Source organism: Colias eurytheme, chromosome 28, assembly GCF_061535395.1.
Source record: "Colias eurytheme isolate Ceu_HAF_F1 chromosome 28, ilColEury1 Martin Lab GWU primary, whole genome shotgun sequence".
NCBI lineage: Eukaryota > Metazoa > Arthropoda > Insecta > Lepidoptera > Pieridae > Colias > Colias eurytheme.
The window spans coordinates 4,707,723-4,723,420 of NC_143007.1; the positions used below are offsets into that span (position 1 = coordinate 4,707,723).

The 15,698-nt window shown below is 31.0% G+C and overlaps 1 protein-coding gene across 13 annotated transcripts in view; it reads left to right on the top strand.

Moving 5' to 3' along the window:
- Hr3 (nuclear hormone receptor 3 ROR-beta) overlaps nucleotides 1-15,698 on the top strand; it is a 110,693-nt gene that overhangs the window by 91,543 nt on the left and 3,452 nt on the right. For all 13 annotated transcript variants that reach the window (XM_090117721.1, XM_090117719.1, XM_090117720.1 and 10 more), the window contains 6 exons: nucleotides 5,425-5,538; nucleotides 6,921-7,034; nucleotides 9,840-10,002; nucleotides 11,091-11,272; nucleotides 14,371-14,485; nucleotides 15,342-15,496. In XM_090117721.1, coding sequence (XP_089973847.1) covers nucleotides 5,425-5,538; nucleotides 6,921-7,034; nucleotides 9,840-10,002; nucleotides 11,091-11,272; nucleotides 14,371-14,485; nucleotides 15,342-15,496 — 843 coding nt within the window. The remainder of the gene's footprint in view (nucleotides 1-5,424; nucleotides 5,539-6,920; nucleotides 7,035-9,839; nucleotides 10,003-11,090; nucleotides 11,273-14,370; nucleotides 14,486-15,341; nucleotides 15,497-15,698) is intronic.

The window sequence follows — 15,698 nt, forward strand, 5'->3', positions numbered from 1 at the left end:
AAGGTGAATGAACATACTATGCAACCTTGAACCCGGCTTAACAATTCGAGCTGATTAACAAAACTACTTTTATTTAGATTTATTTGTATTTAACAGATCTAAATGTTAGACATTGTTGAGTTCATGAAGTTTTCAAGACCTAATTTTTAGTATACATCAAAATTTTAGTATACATCTTTTTGTAAAAAATTTATAGATACATTTTTTCCAAGTGATTTCAAACAGAAGAGTATCATAAATCATAATTCGACTATATTTCTTCAGTTTGTTTCCGCAGAGGTTTCGACTAGGTGAACTTATTTTGATAATTTTTTATTTGATAGCCTCCCATGTCATCTCATTCTAATAATTTGAAAGGGGTTTAGTATTTTTATTTTTTATGAAAAATCGTTGTACATCTATAATAATTTATTCCGATTGTATATATTTTTGTGACTAATAAAGCTTATCCATTATTGCTTAAAATCAGAACAATTGTATGAAATCTAAAAAGATAAGGAAATGTAAGATTTCTATGTCATAATACTGATTAGCCAATATGTCTGATACTGGGTCATTGTCGCTTAATACCGTTAATAACTGATAACGATACCGATATCGATACCGTTTTGCAATAACCGTTGTCAAAGAACCACAGACTATAGATACTACGCAAATAGAACTCAGTTGTTAGATTGAAACAATCTAGTTCATCTAAATATCAGTTATATTATAAAATTATAATTTTAATTAGTCACTTGAATATGCTTAAATGTAAACTTTTTGGTTTTTATTCAAATAAAATTGTTTCGCACGCGTTATCAAAAACTTAAGAAAAATAAAAAACCTTCCTCTTGAACCAGTCTTTGTATAAAAAAATCGCATCCAAATCTGTTGCGTAATTTTAAAGATCTACCATCTCAGCATAAATATAGGGACAGACAGCCAGGGACTGTGTTTTAAACTATGTAGTGAAGCTGTCAGTATCGGTGGTTCTTCCATTAGTGTTAAAAAAAGAACATTTTTGAAAATAGAACACGCATCGTAATAATTTCAAATTGAGAATTTGGAGAATGTCAATTTAAAAATGAAATTATAGAGCCATGAAAAATTTTAATTTGAATTTCGAATAGAATTTTATTCGTAGACGCAGCAATATTCTAGAATGAAACATAATGTAATATAATACAAGATGTTTACTTGCATATTTTTAGTTTTGGCTTCGGATCAGCTGACAATGCGTAATGGCGGACATTGACCCGATGATATATGTTCGATATAAACGTGCAAACGAAAATAATTATTATAAGAACAGCAGAACATGTCTTTTTATCAAACCTTGTGATTAAAATTGAACAGCATTATCTTTAAAGTATGAAGATAATATGGAATTAGCTTTTTTTTAAATTGTTGCTTTTTGAAAAAATACACGAGTATTTTTGAAGAATGAAGATAATATTATAGAGTAAAGAGTTAGCATTATTTTTTAATTATTGTTGCTTATTTCAAAAATATTTTAAATTTAGAATCTACGAAGTTCGAATTCAAATGCTGGCAATACAAGCCTAGCATAAAATAGCTTCTAAGAATCCGCTATCCATTCGAATTTCGAGCTTGAAATTTAATTGCCATTCAAAACTAGACCTTGATGTATTAAAATAAGTATCAATATTGTTTTGGAATGCGCTATTAGAATTCCGAACTTGAAATTTAATTGCTAACCAAAATTAGACTATGTGATATTGTAATAAGGATTAAAATTGAATATATAGATAGTTGTTCGGACAACCGCGGCCGTTCACCCGTGACGTACTGGCCGTTAGATTAAAATTCAAATTTGGAACCTCGGATTTGGCCAAAGGTCAACAACCTGTGACGTAGTGTGGGTGTGTTATTGATAAGATGGCCGTTTGTCCTTTTTTAGTGCTTTTGATTTTCATTGAGGTTTTTTAACATTTTACGTAATAATGTTGTGTGTTTACTATGTAAGGAAAATGTTCCTCATAACCTCACTATCACTATCACTACATAGTATAAAACAAAGTCGCTTTCTCTGTCCGCTATGTCCCTATGTACCTAGTATGTATGCTTAAATCTTTAAAACTACGCAACGGATTCTGATGCGGTTTTTTTAATAGATAGAGTGATTCAAGAGGACTAGGTCTTAGTATGTATATATAATTTACATATTAGGTTTGAGACAAAGCGGGCCAAGCCGCGGGCGGAAAGCTAGTTGATACATATATTAATTGGTATCTAGTTTAGGTATTAAATATTAATAATAAAGTATATTTGAGAAATATTCAGCTTAACCTGACATTGTTACCAAGTATGAATGTACATGCAATTCAACCTTGACAAAAAAATAGGCTAAAGCGTTCCATTTTCAAATTGTTCGATCGGTGTCCCAATCTGTGACGTCACAAGCACAGTTCGAAGGGGTCACTGACCGCTGACGTCACAATCAGCTGACCGCATATTTTCCGTCCCGTTCACACTTTGAAAAACCATTTCTATCATTACACTTTATAAAATTAATCATAATATTATAAATGCGAAAGTTTGTGAGCACGTGTGTTTGTTTGGTACTCTTTCACGATAAAACTACTCGACGTATTTGGATGAATATTTTAAAGTAATATAGGTTATAGAACAGAATAACACATGAGCTATGGAAATACTTAATTTTGCACGCGGGTTCAATAATTAAAAGTTGAAACCAACATTTTATTGAGTGACTCATAATATTTTATATTATGTACTTAAGAGTTAAAGAATCAAAAACAAATGTCCCAAACTAATTTGTTTTAAATTAATGCTGATTGGTTGTTATTTACGTCAATAAAAAATAATGACTTGATGTACCAGTAATAGCATATACTCTCTTATCTATGAAGAAATTAATATAATGAAATGTATAACACAAATGTCAAATATTAACCAAAAGCAATTTGTAGAGTCATAATGACGAGTGATCCCAGACTCTATCTTCTTAAATATATTATATAATAAATATTTTACAATGTATATCTTAGTTTAAGTCTCAATTTGTAATTTATTCAGAGCAATAAAGCATAAATAAATTCATTTTACAAAAAACTAAACCATCTTCAATTATCAGAATAAGACAAAATTTAAATGGGAGACACTCGCATAAAAAAAATATCATCAAAATCGGTTCAGCCAGTCGATAATTCTAAGATAACAAACCAAAAAATTATTTCGAAATTCATTGATCGATTGACTGAATTGACTCACTAGTCACTATCAATCTTACTATTCCATAGATATTCTAAACATACATACATCTGACAGTAGTAGGATTAAGTACATAGCCAATCGGTAATATAATAATAATAATTATTATTTAATATAAATTTAATCTGTTAAACAATTAGTAATAATGGTTTACTCGTGTATCTCTATCTAATGTCCTAAATAAAGAAAAAAAATAACACGGTTATTTTAATCATATATTATTTTACAAATTCTATTAATTATTTTTTATTCAATTCTCTAGAGTTGTAGATAATAATTAAATAAAAATAGCGAGTTTCATTCTAATAAGGTAAAGTTATAAAAATACTAGATTCGCCCGCGGCTTCGCCCGCGTTTTCAAAGAAAAACCCGCATATTTCCTTTTCCTGTGAGATTTCCGGCATAAAAAGTCTTCTTCTCATTCTGGGTCTTCAGCTACTTCCTTACCAAATTTCATTGAAATCGGTGCAGTAGTATTTGCGTGAAAGAGTAACAAACATCCATGCTTACAAACTTTTGCAACATTAATAGGATTGAATTGAATAAAGTGTGAATTAAATCTGTTCGTTTAGCGTGTAAAATACAGGTGAAGCTAATAAAAAGTTAAAAAAGTTGTTTTAAACGAAATCTTATCCAATAATTAAAAAATAGATCTTAAACAACATCAACTTAATTCTGATCTTAATCAACTTAATTGGTTCGCTATTAATAACTTGCGGTAACTTAAAAATGTATACGTAATCCCATATCCTATACATGATCACACACACATTCACAAATACCGGATTACAATACCACATGTGATATGTCGATCTAATGTCAACTCAAAGGTTACGTAATAAGGTCGAAAGTGGGGTGTCTATAGTTAATAAGTGCACACATACAAGGAAGTCATTGCCCGTGCTCCGACCTTGCCGGGGTCGATGACCTCGGCCAAAAATGGCGCTTGGTATGAAATTTTGAAACTGGTTCATTCAAAATTTCTAGACAGTTTTAGGGTTGTCAAAATAAAATTTAAAGTGACATAATGACATCGATTAATTATAATTTATCACCAAAATCACCAAATGTTTGTAATTTACAGCCTTTTTCGTTTGAACGTTTAAAAAAAATGTTATTTCTATTAATATACTTTTTTTATGAAAGTTTAATCTAGTGGTTTAAACTTTAAATCAAGTCAGTTTAAAAACCTATAAATATAGAAAAATATGTACATGTATTTATATTTATAAAAATGTATTGAAAATAAGAATATTATATTACTGAAAATCCTTTTTCTTTGAAATGTATGACACAAGCATTTACGAGCTACTCATGCAGTATAATCTTATCACATTTTATCTATCATTCAAGAAGCTTTTTAGCATGCGTTTTTAATATTTTATGTTCTAAGAGCTTCCAGGTAACCGTATGAACTGATGAGCTATATTTGATATAACACAAACTGTAGTAAATTTAATTACCTAAAATGATTTGTCATACGCTCCTTATAACTATCGAATATATTATCCATAGAAATCTAAATAACCTTGTTATTTAGATTTCTATGATATTATCTGTTTCACTGATGAAAAAAAAATCAGCGACATGGTGAAGGAAAATAAATAATTATGAAAATATTGTCTGAAAAAATACTTCAAAAAGTGTTAAAAAATCTTGTACTTGTTTGTACTTACATCTAGAAGTTATCTATTACGTAGCAACTATTTAGTAAGTGCTATTACTGCCTTTTATATATCCATACATACTTCTGGCTCTTAAAATACAAATATTTTCTTGTTTAAGAGACAGTGTACATATAATTAACTAAGCAATAATTATTAGGCATAATAAAAATTATATAATTACGGTGAATTTACATCAAACGAACATAGAGCTAGAGCATTCTTTCGTGATCATTTAGTGTAAACGAAAACTCGTATTCTGCGTTGTTCAGTATTAGAACATTGCATAGAATCTTTTCGAACGCACTAAGAACAACGAAAGAATGCTTTACGCCTGTTTACAATAAAAGAATTTGCCATAGTGGGGTTAGAATGACGACGGGGTTGGCGCAGTGGTATAATATTTATTTATTTAGAACGAGCATTCGCTCGTTTGATGAAAATGCACCGTTAACATAAAGGTAATATATTGCTCTTGATTCTATCTATACACAATTTAACACACAATTTCATCTTGTTCCAGCCCAAATCGAGATCATACCATGCAAGGTGTGCGGAGACAAGTCGTCGGGGGTCCACTACGGTGTGATCACCTGCGAGGGATGCAAGGGATTCTTCAGACGGTCGCAGAGCACAGGTCGGCTTCATGTTCTTTTTATCAAATACGAAGTTAGGTTCTGTTGCCATGGCAACGGTTATAACAAACGATGACATTGTTCTGTTGCAATTGATACCGTTATAACAACATTTAGGAATAATCTGAATTTTCTGCCGGCTCTCGGAAGCAGGCTTTATTCTTTTTGCAAGTTCTTTTTATGGAATTGTTTTCTGTTGCCATGTCAACCGTTATAACAAACGTTTATAACCGAATTTTCATTTCATTTATGGCCAGAAGATATAATATAACTATTTGCCAGTGTCCAGAATTCGAACATCTTGGAATATTGTTCTGTTACCATGGCAACCGTTATAACAAACGAAAGAAACAAAACATCCGATTGTTTTAACTTAAATCAATAGATTAACTTAAACATTTAATTGTTACATCAGAAGATATTAGATTTGATATCTGTATCTTTCTTTGATTTCGAATGATAAGTTCTTTTTTAAATTCAATTGACTGAATTTTATAATTTACATTGCAGTTTATATTAATATGATGAGTGAAAAACGTTTAATTATTATCAGATTAATTTACTAGTACTTTTTAAAAATTAATAATATTTAAACTTCAAAGCAAGCTTTCCTTTATGTAGTGACACTACAAACCCTTGGCTTTGATCCAATACATAAGAATAAGAAAAAATAAACTTTTAAAGCACTAGAGACTTTCTTCAAAGCTTCCTCATCTTATAGATTAGTATTCGAAATTGTTTTTGCTATGACAAACAGACATATGACTAAGGACATTTTATGAAAAATGTAGTAGTGAAAAATTAATTGAATATAGCGTTTTAATTTATGTATTGCTTATTTCAGTATTTGTGTAGTGTTGATAATGTTTTTGTAGGAAATTTATTTTAGTAGTTAGTAAATTTATAACTCATAGATTAATGATTATTTTGCAGTTTATTATTGTTCTTCACTACATAGCATAAAACAAAGTCGCTTTCTCTGTCCCTATGTCCCTATGTATGCTTAAATCTTGAAAACTACGCAACGGATTTTGATGCGGTTTCTTTTAATAGATAGAGTGATTCAAGAGGAAGGTTTTAGTATATAATTTATTAGGTTTTTGACAAAGCGGACGAAGCCGCGGGCAGTAAGCTAAGTGTTTGTATATGTATATAATATCATTGCAAGTAGCGTGTCTTTTTATTTTTTTTTAACTATTTTGTTATACCCTATACAATATAAATTTCACACATTTTTTTCTTTTATATGTCCCGGTACATACTTATACATTTTTTCTTTCTTACTTTCCTATACATACAGTAGGAAGGGCATAGTTTTGTTCTTTATTTCCCTACAAGCAGGGACACACATAAATAAGTCTACTAACACAGTTGTTCATTTCAGTGGTGAATTACCAGTGTCCACGGAACAAGGCGTGCGTGGTGGACAGGGTGAACAGGAACCGGTGCCAGTACTGCAGGCTGCAGAAGTGTTTGAAGCTGGGGATGAGTCGTGATGGTGAGTCGATGATGAGTTTTTTTTTTTAATTAACCAGTAGTGTAAGGGTGCTTTTTCATCACATTCCTCGCTACACAATATCTTCGCACATTATTGGTGTAAAAACACTAGACTAACTGCTAGCTAGACTAGCTGTTCCCCGCGGTTTCACCCGCATTGCTCCGCTCCTGTTGGTCTTAGCGTGATGATATAATGTAGCCTATAGCCTTCCTCGATAATTGAGCTATCTAACACCGAAAGAATTTTTCAAATCGGACCAGTATTCCTTGAGATTAGCGCGTTCAAACAAACAAACAAACTCTTCAGCTTTATAATATTAGTAATTTAGTATAGATTAAGAGTACTTGATAATTTAAATCAACAAAATATCATTTTACAAATGTGTGCATTTTTCTAAATAGGTTAAATTATATTTTTTATTTTCTTCCTTTCAAAAAGTGAAGCAGCTTTATAAAAATACATTCTACAAGTCTTAAGTTACATAAAATTTATTAAAGCATATAAAATACGTATTATGAACAATCTAAGAACACTAAAAATCGATAAAACACACAACTTTCCGGTAATAAAAATAAACTATTTATAAATAATACATACCTTGTGGTATGAGGAAGCGAACGCGGGGTGAACGACCTGTTATCAGTGCTGATAACGGCTGTTATGTTACAATCATAAGGTTCAAATGATAAGGTGTTATATGCAGGAATAAAAATATATATTTATCCATACCCTATTACAATAATTGTAATATTATAATATAAGAAAGTTTGTATGTTTGTTGCTCAATTAGGTAAAACCTGCTAAACCGATTTGTATGTAAATTTGTTGATGATAGATTATTGACTGGTATTCTAGTAGTAGTATTTCTTAATTCTTTTCTTGCTATCCTAAATTTATTTTGTATTGAATATAACAGTATAACATTAGATTTTTTTATATAATATTTCAGTTCTTTCAATATTTAAAAAGCTTATGTTTATTTTCAATCCAAATTTTAAACCCAAACATTCCCTTAAAAACTTCCTTTTCGCGGACGAAGCCGCGGGTAGCACCTAGTATATAATACATAGTTGATCAAAACAAGATTTGATATAATTCAGATACCGGCATAGCGCATCGCCACCAACCGTGGCATTGCGTAAGCTGACATAACTGCTAGTGATGGGACTGAGATATCGATATTCGATAAAAAAATTAATATACCCTTAATTTCATATTTTCTTGGTTAAAGAGATAATGAAAAAGGAGAGATAAGCTACCTAAACGCGAGCAAAATACATAAATATTCAAGTAGTACAAAGCAGTTTAAAAATAAAAACAATTGTTGCGATAATTATCTCAAAATGTATAATTTGAAAATAGACTACAGGCTCATACAAAATACACTTTTATTTTCAATTACATCTTCTGTTGTCTTTAATTCACCGATTTTGCAAAATACCTAATAGCTAATAAATATATGCAAATAACATCCTATTATAAATATCTAAGTATGTCAACTACTTGTTTCTACACTACATTCAATTTCATTTGAAATTACATAAAAATTTCACCCTGAAAATTCAAACAACCCACGCCCAGGGATTGCACAGAGTATCGATAATATATGTTAATATCGATAATATATCGATGGAAAGCACATCACTAGCTATTGTGCAACGAGCAGGCGAGGCGTAACATCTTTTTATGCGACGTAACACTTAGACATATTATAGTCGGTTATTGGGTAACACACGAACTTTTTTGCCAAGTCGGTTACACGCTATACGACTTGATGTATGAGAAACAGCATATTTACTTTATTTTAGAATTTAATTAAAATTTTTCGATTCAATTTTTTCGTTAGAATGTTTGTCAAATGAAATAGTCTAAAAACGGCCTTTGGAAACGTCCAAAGGAATCAGGTTACTCTCGTTTATACTTTATACACACATAAATTATAATTACGCAGAAAGGTAATATTAAAAACAAAAAACAAAGCCCATTCCAAATAGCACAAACCATTAATATTTAAATTTATGGCTTCATGTATGAACTACCTATTATAAGATAAACAATAGCCCACTGTTAAAAAAAGCATTTGATCCAAACAAATACGTTCCACACAAAAACAGCTCCAGATAGAATAGTTCAACAAACCTTCAAAATAACATGACCTCGATTCGCAACAAAAATGTACCGAAACGCAGATCCATACAAAATGGTCGGGTCATTGAACGAAACAAAGCCGAAAATTATAACCCCGCTGATTTGAAAGGCTCGTGATTCTAAACGGTGTCGTGTTTATAACGCGCGTCTCGATTCGCGCGGATTACCGTACGGGACATCCTTACGTAGTTAGCTATACGTCATATATAAACGTCAGAGTTATAAGAGTTCGTTGTGCCACTAGGCAGTATGCCAATGCCCGCACACACACAGCCAAGCGGCGTCCTCACGCACACTAGCACACTACGTGGGTATTGAGTAACGGGTGTTCAAGGTACTAACGATTCAAATAAAAAGGACAAAGAGTACGCGCGGAATTTTTGAATTAGGAACCGCGTTGTGTCATTGGAATTTGACGTTTCTTTTTTTTTGTTGGCGGCTAAATAAAAATGCACACCTTTTTTTTCTCTGTATTCATTTTTTAAAGTTTTAATACTTCTTCATATTATTAATTATTGTTCTATTTTATATTGTATAGTATTTACTATTCTGGATTAAATTGTTCTGTCTATTTAGTATAGTATTCTAGATAATAATTTTTACACTAATTTTATATCAAAAGAACGCGATTTTCACAGACTATATTTGACTTTTCAGCTGTCAAATTTGGCCGTATGTCAAAAAAGCAGCGGGAAAAAGTGCAAGAGGAGGTGAAAGCTGTACAACTGCGCACTCAAATAGAAGCAGCCCCGGACTCTGTGTATGACGCACAACGCCAGACGCCCAGCTCGAGCGACCAATTCCATGGACATTACAACGGGTAAGGACATCTATTATTCAATAGCTGAACTAACATAACTGTGGTTCGTTTAGAAGTTCCGTTTAGGAATTTATTATGGATTATTTATGCTGTTTATTACATTACAATGATTATACATTCTTAGTGTTTGTGTGTTGATTTCATCAATAATGTAAATATAAATCTTTTGATTAATATCTTGATTCTGTACTTCAATCACAACATAGTTTTCGTTTATACATATTTTTTCTTGTATTGGTCAAAAATGAAGTTTAAGATTGTTGCTGATAATAATCCACGATTAAAATATTCATTACTTCATGCTTCTATAACCAAATCAAATCCCTTGAACTACCAATAACTTTACCTTCCAACTATGCACATATTCTAAGCCACAGACTTATTATATTCATTATAGTAAATTCTTCACAATTAATAAAACATATCCCCCGTTACGTTCACGGTACACTTCTAGAACATTCCCGTAATCCATTGCAACTATTGATGTCATTGTCATTACATTTACCGTAACTAACGGTGCTGCCATCTTGTATCGGATAGCGGTACTACGGTGCTTAATTACGATGATTCAATTCACAGTTTTTGTTACAATTTTGTTATGTATACTTTATTGGTAATTGTCTTTTTGCGTTATTATGTAACGTATTGAATAATGTGAATGTTGTGAGGTTTATGATGGTTTCATGGGATATTATTGTAGTAGTTATCTGGTGCTAAAGATTTGAAGGATGTTTTAATACTAATTAAAAGTTTTTCGATTGTTTGTGGGTTTTAGTTTGTCTTAGAATTTAGATGTTTGATGAAAATTATACAATGTATGGTGTATATTTTATACACATTAAAAGTTTTTCAATTTTCAGTTACTATTTTTAAGCACAAAAACTAAAACGATTAGAATTCATCAATGTTTAGGCTGTTTATTTTTAGTATCAACTAATACTGCGATATTATAATACATATCATCGGTTTAATATTACATATATATTCAATAACGTATCACTTTCGGAAATCTTATTACCTTGTTGTTATCACTATACAGGCCTTATTTATTACCACCATCCCTATTACCATTATTATTACAATTACAGCTATCCCGGTTACGGATCGCCGCTATCTTCATACAGTTACAACAACACAGCCCCAGCGCTAACATCCAACATGAATCTACATCAACAACCACAACAGTATGACGTGTCAGCTGATTATGTTGATTCCACTACATATGAGCCGAAACAGACTGGATTTTTGGACACAGACTTCATTGGGAACGGTTAGTATCATAGTATATATTATTATATTGTTTATGAGTGTGATAAATTTAAGAATTGAGAAGCGATTTATGTTTTGAATATGAGAGTGTATAGGGGAAAATAAAATTGCAAAATAGTGTTGTATAGTGTGAAACTAACTGATCACTAACTGTACTGTACTGTACAGCTACAGTTAGTGATCAGTTAGTGTTACAGTGATGTAATGAATAAATCGCTTTTTTAATTCGTGATGTGTCTAATCCCTAACTTAACTTAGTTTTATTTAATAAAAGATTTTTGTGATTACTAACTCATATTATTTGATGTCTAGTGTACATAGCTAAATGTAAATTAAGTTCAACGCCAATGCCAAATAATACCATTAGGCTAAACCAACAATTATCCCAACTAGACGAACAACAACAACAACAAAAAACAACAATCCGATCAACGCCAACAACAACAGCCTCAACGTCAACTTCGACGATCCGTACCGTCGAACGTCGTCAGGAGTTCGATCGATACGACGAACGAATACAATCCCCTCCCATATCTAGCGGCGTGATTAACATAAAACAGGAAATAAAGCCAGAAACATCGATGGGAGTTGATAATCTAGTCGCGAGTTATGTAGATTCAACAACCTTTCTACACAGTCCATCGAACATTCAACATAGTCCAATGGAGATACAGAATACGGTTCTAGTCAGTCAGAATTCGTTGAGTGAGGATATAAGCGATGATATGACGTCTAGCAACAGGATGATGGATCCGTTAAATATGAACATGTCGGGGATGGGGATGGTGAACCCGAACGCCGTGACTCGACGACAGGGGACGTCGAACGATGATTTACCCTGTGAGTTGTAGTGCGGTTATATCAATTTGTTTAATTTGAATGTAATTTGTTGTTCGATTTGGAATTGGTTTCGATCGATTTGGAATTTAATTTAAAATTAAAATAAAAAATAAATATATAATATATTTAGAGTATTATGGAATAACATTCTAAATATATTATATTCGAATAGGTTCATTAATAATTTGATATAACCGCACAAACTAAGATTGGTAGACGCTCAGTTTTCACGTAGACTGTATACGCAATATGCAATTATTTTTATTATTTTGTTTTATATGCTAGTATTATTTTATGTTTTTTTTTTGTTTTTAAACGATCACCATGGTCTTAAAATTCATCTCAAGTTTATAGTCTATGTTCTACTCAATTTACGGTGTATGTGTATTTCGGTAGAATGAATATTCCAGTGAGCAAAAGAAATATCAAAAGCAGCTCAGCAATTCAACTGATTATAATAAATATTCCTTTTAACTTATGAATTAAGATTTTTAAACGTGTGAGGATTAGAACTTTTTATTTCAAACAATAATGAATGACACAAAAATACAATATATTTCCCAAACACAACAATAGCTAAGAATCGCTTAACTTTTCATATAATTTGTTGTTGTTTTTCTTCAAAATGACTCCACTTCTCGTGACACAAATATAGTAGAATCGTGCGTCATTCTGAAATAAATGAATAATATTATATCATTATCATAAGCCCATAATATACGTTCCCACTGCTGGGACACGGGCCTCCTATGAGGGTACAGGCCATAATCCACCACGCTGGCCAAGCGCGGGCAGATGTCACATATCAAACTATTTATTACTAGCTGTACCCCGCGGTTTTACCCGCATTGCTCCGCTCCTATTGGTCTTAGCGTGATGATATATAGCCTATAGCCTTCCTCGATAAACGGGCTATCTAACACCGAAAGAATTTTTCAAATCGGACCAGTATGTTCCTGAGATTAGCGCGTTCAAACAAACTCTTCAGCTTTATAATATGTACATATTAGTATTTGTCAATGTTAGGAACATATATATAGAAAAATATATTTACCAGTTTTCTCGATTTTTCCATATGTTTGTTAGATTCGATTATTACTAAAGGATATGGTATTATTGGTAGAGCAAGACAGCATGGCAGAAGACAGGCTGAAATTAGAAGAAATCTTGTTTAAAGTCGTAAATAATAATAATAAAAAAAAATATAGCTCTATCTCTGAGTACAGAAATACTTTTATTTGTAAATTTGAGTAAAAAATTATAATGCTCATATTTTTCATACGATAGGATTTTTGGGAAGTTATATTTTATGTATGTTATATTAGAGAATGTATCTTGGCTAAATAAAAAGTTCTTTAAAACATAGAAATCCGACATTTTTCTACATAATTTCTTAAAAGTTTCGTAGCATCCGTGAAAAATAGAGCAAGTTGGTCATAAAAATTAAAGAAACCACGCAAGAGTTCTAATAAAATATACTACTCCGACTCATATGTACTATGTTTATACTACTATAGTCTAGTAGTCTTTCTCCGTCGTTATACTATGGTAGTATTACAACTAAGTAGTTTGCTACTCACGCCAGCATGCTACTATACATGTTCCGAGTAGTATCACTGATAACGGATCCATTATAATCGCCACATTTTATTTTCTATTTTTATTTACAAATGACAATTTCTTAATTTATTTGACAGATATATTTTGTTTATGATTTTGTATTTTATTTTAGTTTTAAGCCTAGTTCACATGTTATAATTTGTTTGCATGTTTAAAATAATTATTGTTGTAGTTAGTTATTGCCTTTTTATATTGAAATTTGAAATATTGTTATTGAAGTGAAACTTCTTTATCGGGGTTGGAAAAAAATTTAGTGTAACATTTTTTCGTTACGCGTTACATTTTTCCGTTACGCGCCATCTTTTTCTCATACCTACCACGCGTGATTCGACGTATTTCTGTAAAGTTGCATATAGTAAATTATTTTTTGAAAAATAAGGTCATAAAGAAGTTTAACTTCTTACATGTGTACGCTAGTACACGCACACATTTTTTTATGGTTTTCAATACCTATTTATGTATTAAACGAAGTAGTTATTATAAGTAAGAATTTTATTACTTAGTTAAATTCATTTTTCTATGTATGCTCAAAACTTACTATGTTTATGTTATTTTTTGTGTTAGTTGCTAATTTATTTCTGCAAGCTTTCATTTACTACTTTACTAGTGAATGTAAATAAATGAATGTTTCATTTACAGCTGAAGGTGACATAAGCAAGGTGCTGGTGAAGAGCTTGGCTGAAGCTCACGCGAACACAAATCCAAAACTGGAATATATACACGAGATGTTTAGAAAGCCGCCAGATGTGCCTAAGTGAGTTACATTTACTTTAATAATTAATGACCTTTTATTTACTTGGCTACGTAAACTTCATTTACATTGTGAGTTCATTTACTTTACTGCTATTTAACAAATTTCGTTAATGTTACTGTAAAACAGTCGAATTTACTAATATATAACAAGGTACATATTTTACTGTAGGTTTTCGAAAAAATTGCTCGAAAATCGTTAAACAAAGCCTATAGTTTGTATAGTTAAATTTTTTATATCTGATTTAAATTTACATTAATATGTAAATATAATCATTTATTCTTTTAAATTATATTATGAGTGTGTTTTTTGTTTATACACATCACAGATGCACAGCGTTTAAGGGACTCAGAAGTCAGATGTCTTGAAAATTAATAAATATAGAAACGCACCTAACTCCCCGGTAGATATTTTATTAAATAATTATGTATGAGAAATTGTGAATATGGTATACATACGTAAAGACCACTTGAAATCAATTTTTATGAAAAATAATAATGCATGAATTATCTTTAAATAAAATATGTCTTTAAGCTTGATATCTAATGTCCTTGAAGTTTTTGAGTCCCTTTTGGGAATCGAACCCATAACTTTTACAACATATTTAACTATAAGTTAGGTACTACTTCTATTCCTTAAGAAATGAGTTTAGTTAATCAGTAAAAAATAATTATTCTACGTAATATTAAGTACAAATAATAATAACAATCTATTGTTTTCCACAAACTCGTAGTATAGTTTCATCAGTATGTATATGCTTATTGCAGTATACATTCTAAAAAAATCTTGTCCAAATACATAATAGGGACTAAATAATTTTATGAAAACTTAAAAATACTTACATTAACACAACTTCCAGGCTATTATTCTACAACTCAATGACATACGAGGAAATGTGGCTGGACTGCGCGGACAAGTTGACCGCCATGATACAAAACATCATTGAGTTCGCTAAACTCATTCCTGGGTTCATGAAGCTGAGTCAGGATGATCAGATACTGCTTTTGAAGTCAGGTGAGAAATGATATTTTTAAATGTAGATGTAAATATAGTAGTAAGAGGTGGAATGATGCTAATTTTAGTTTATTAATTAGATAGAATTTACAAAAAGATAAAAGGAAAAGTTATAAATCATGAAATTGGTTCTGCTATAATTTATACGTTAAGATTCCGATTGTTTCTTACTTTTAAAAGCTATCACAAATCTATGAATATA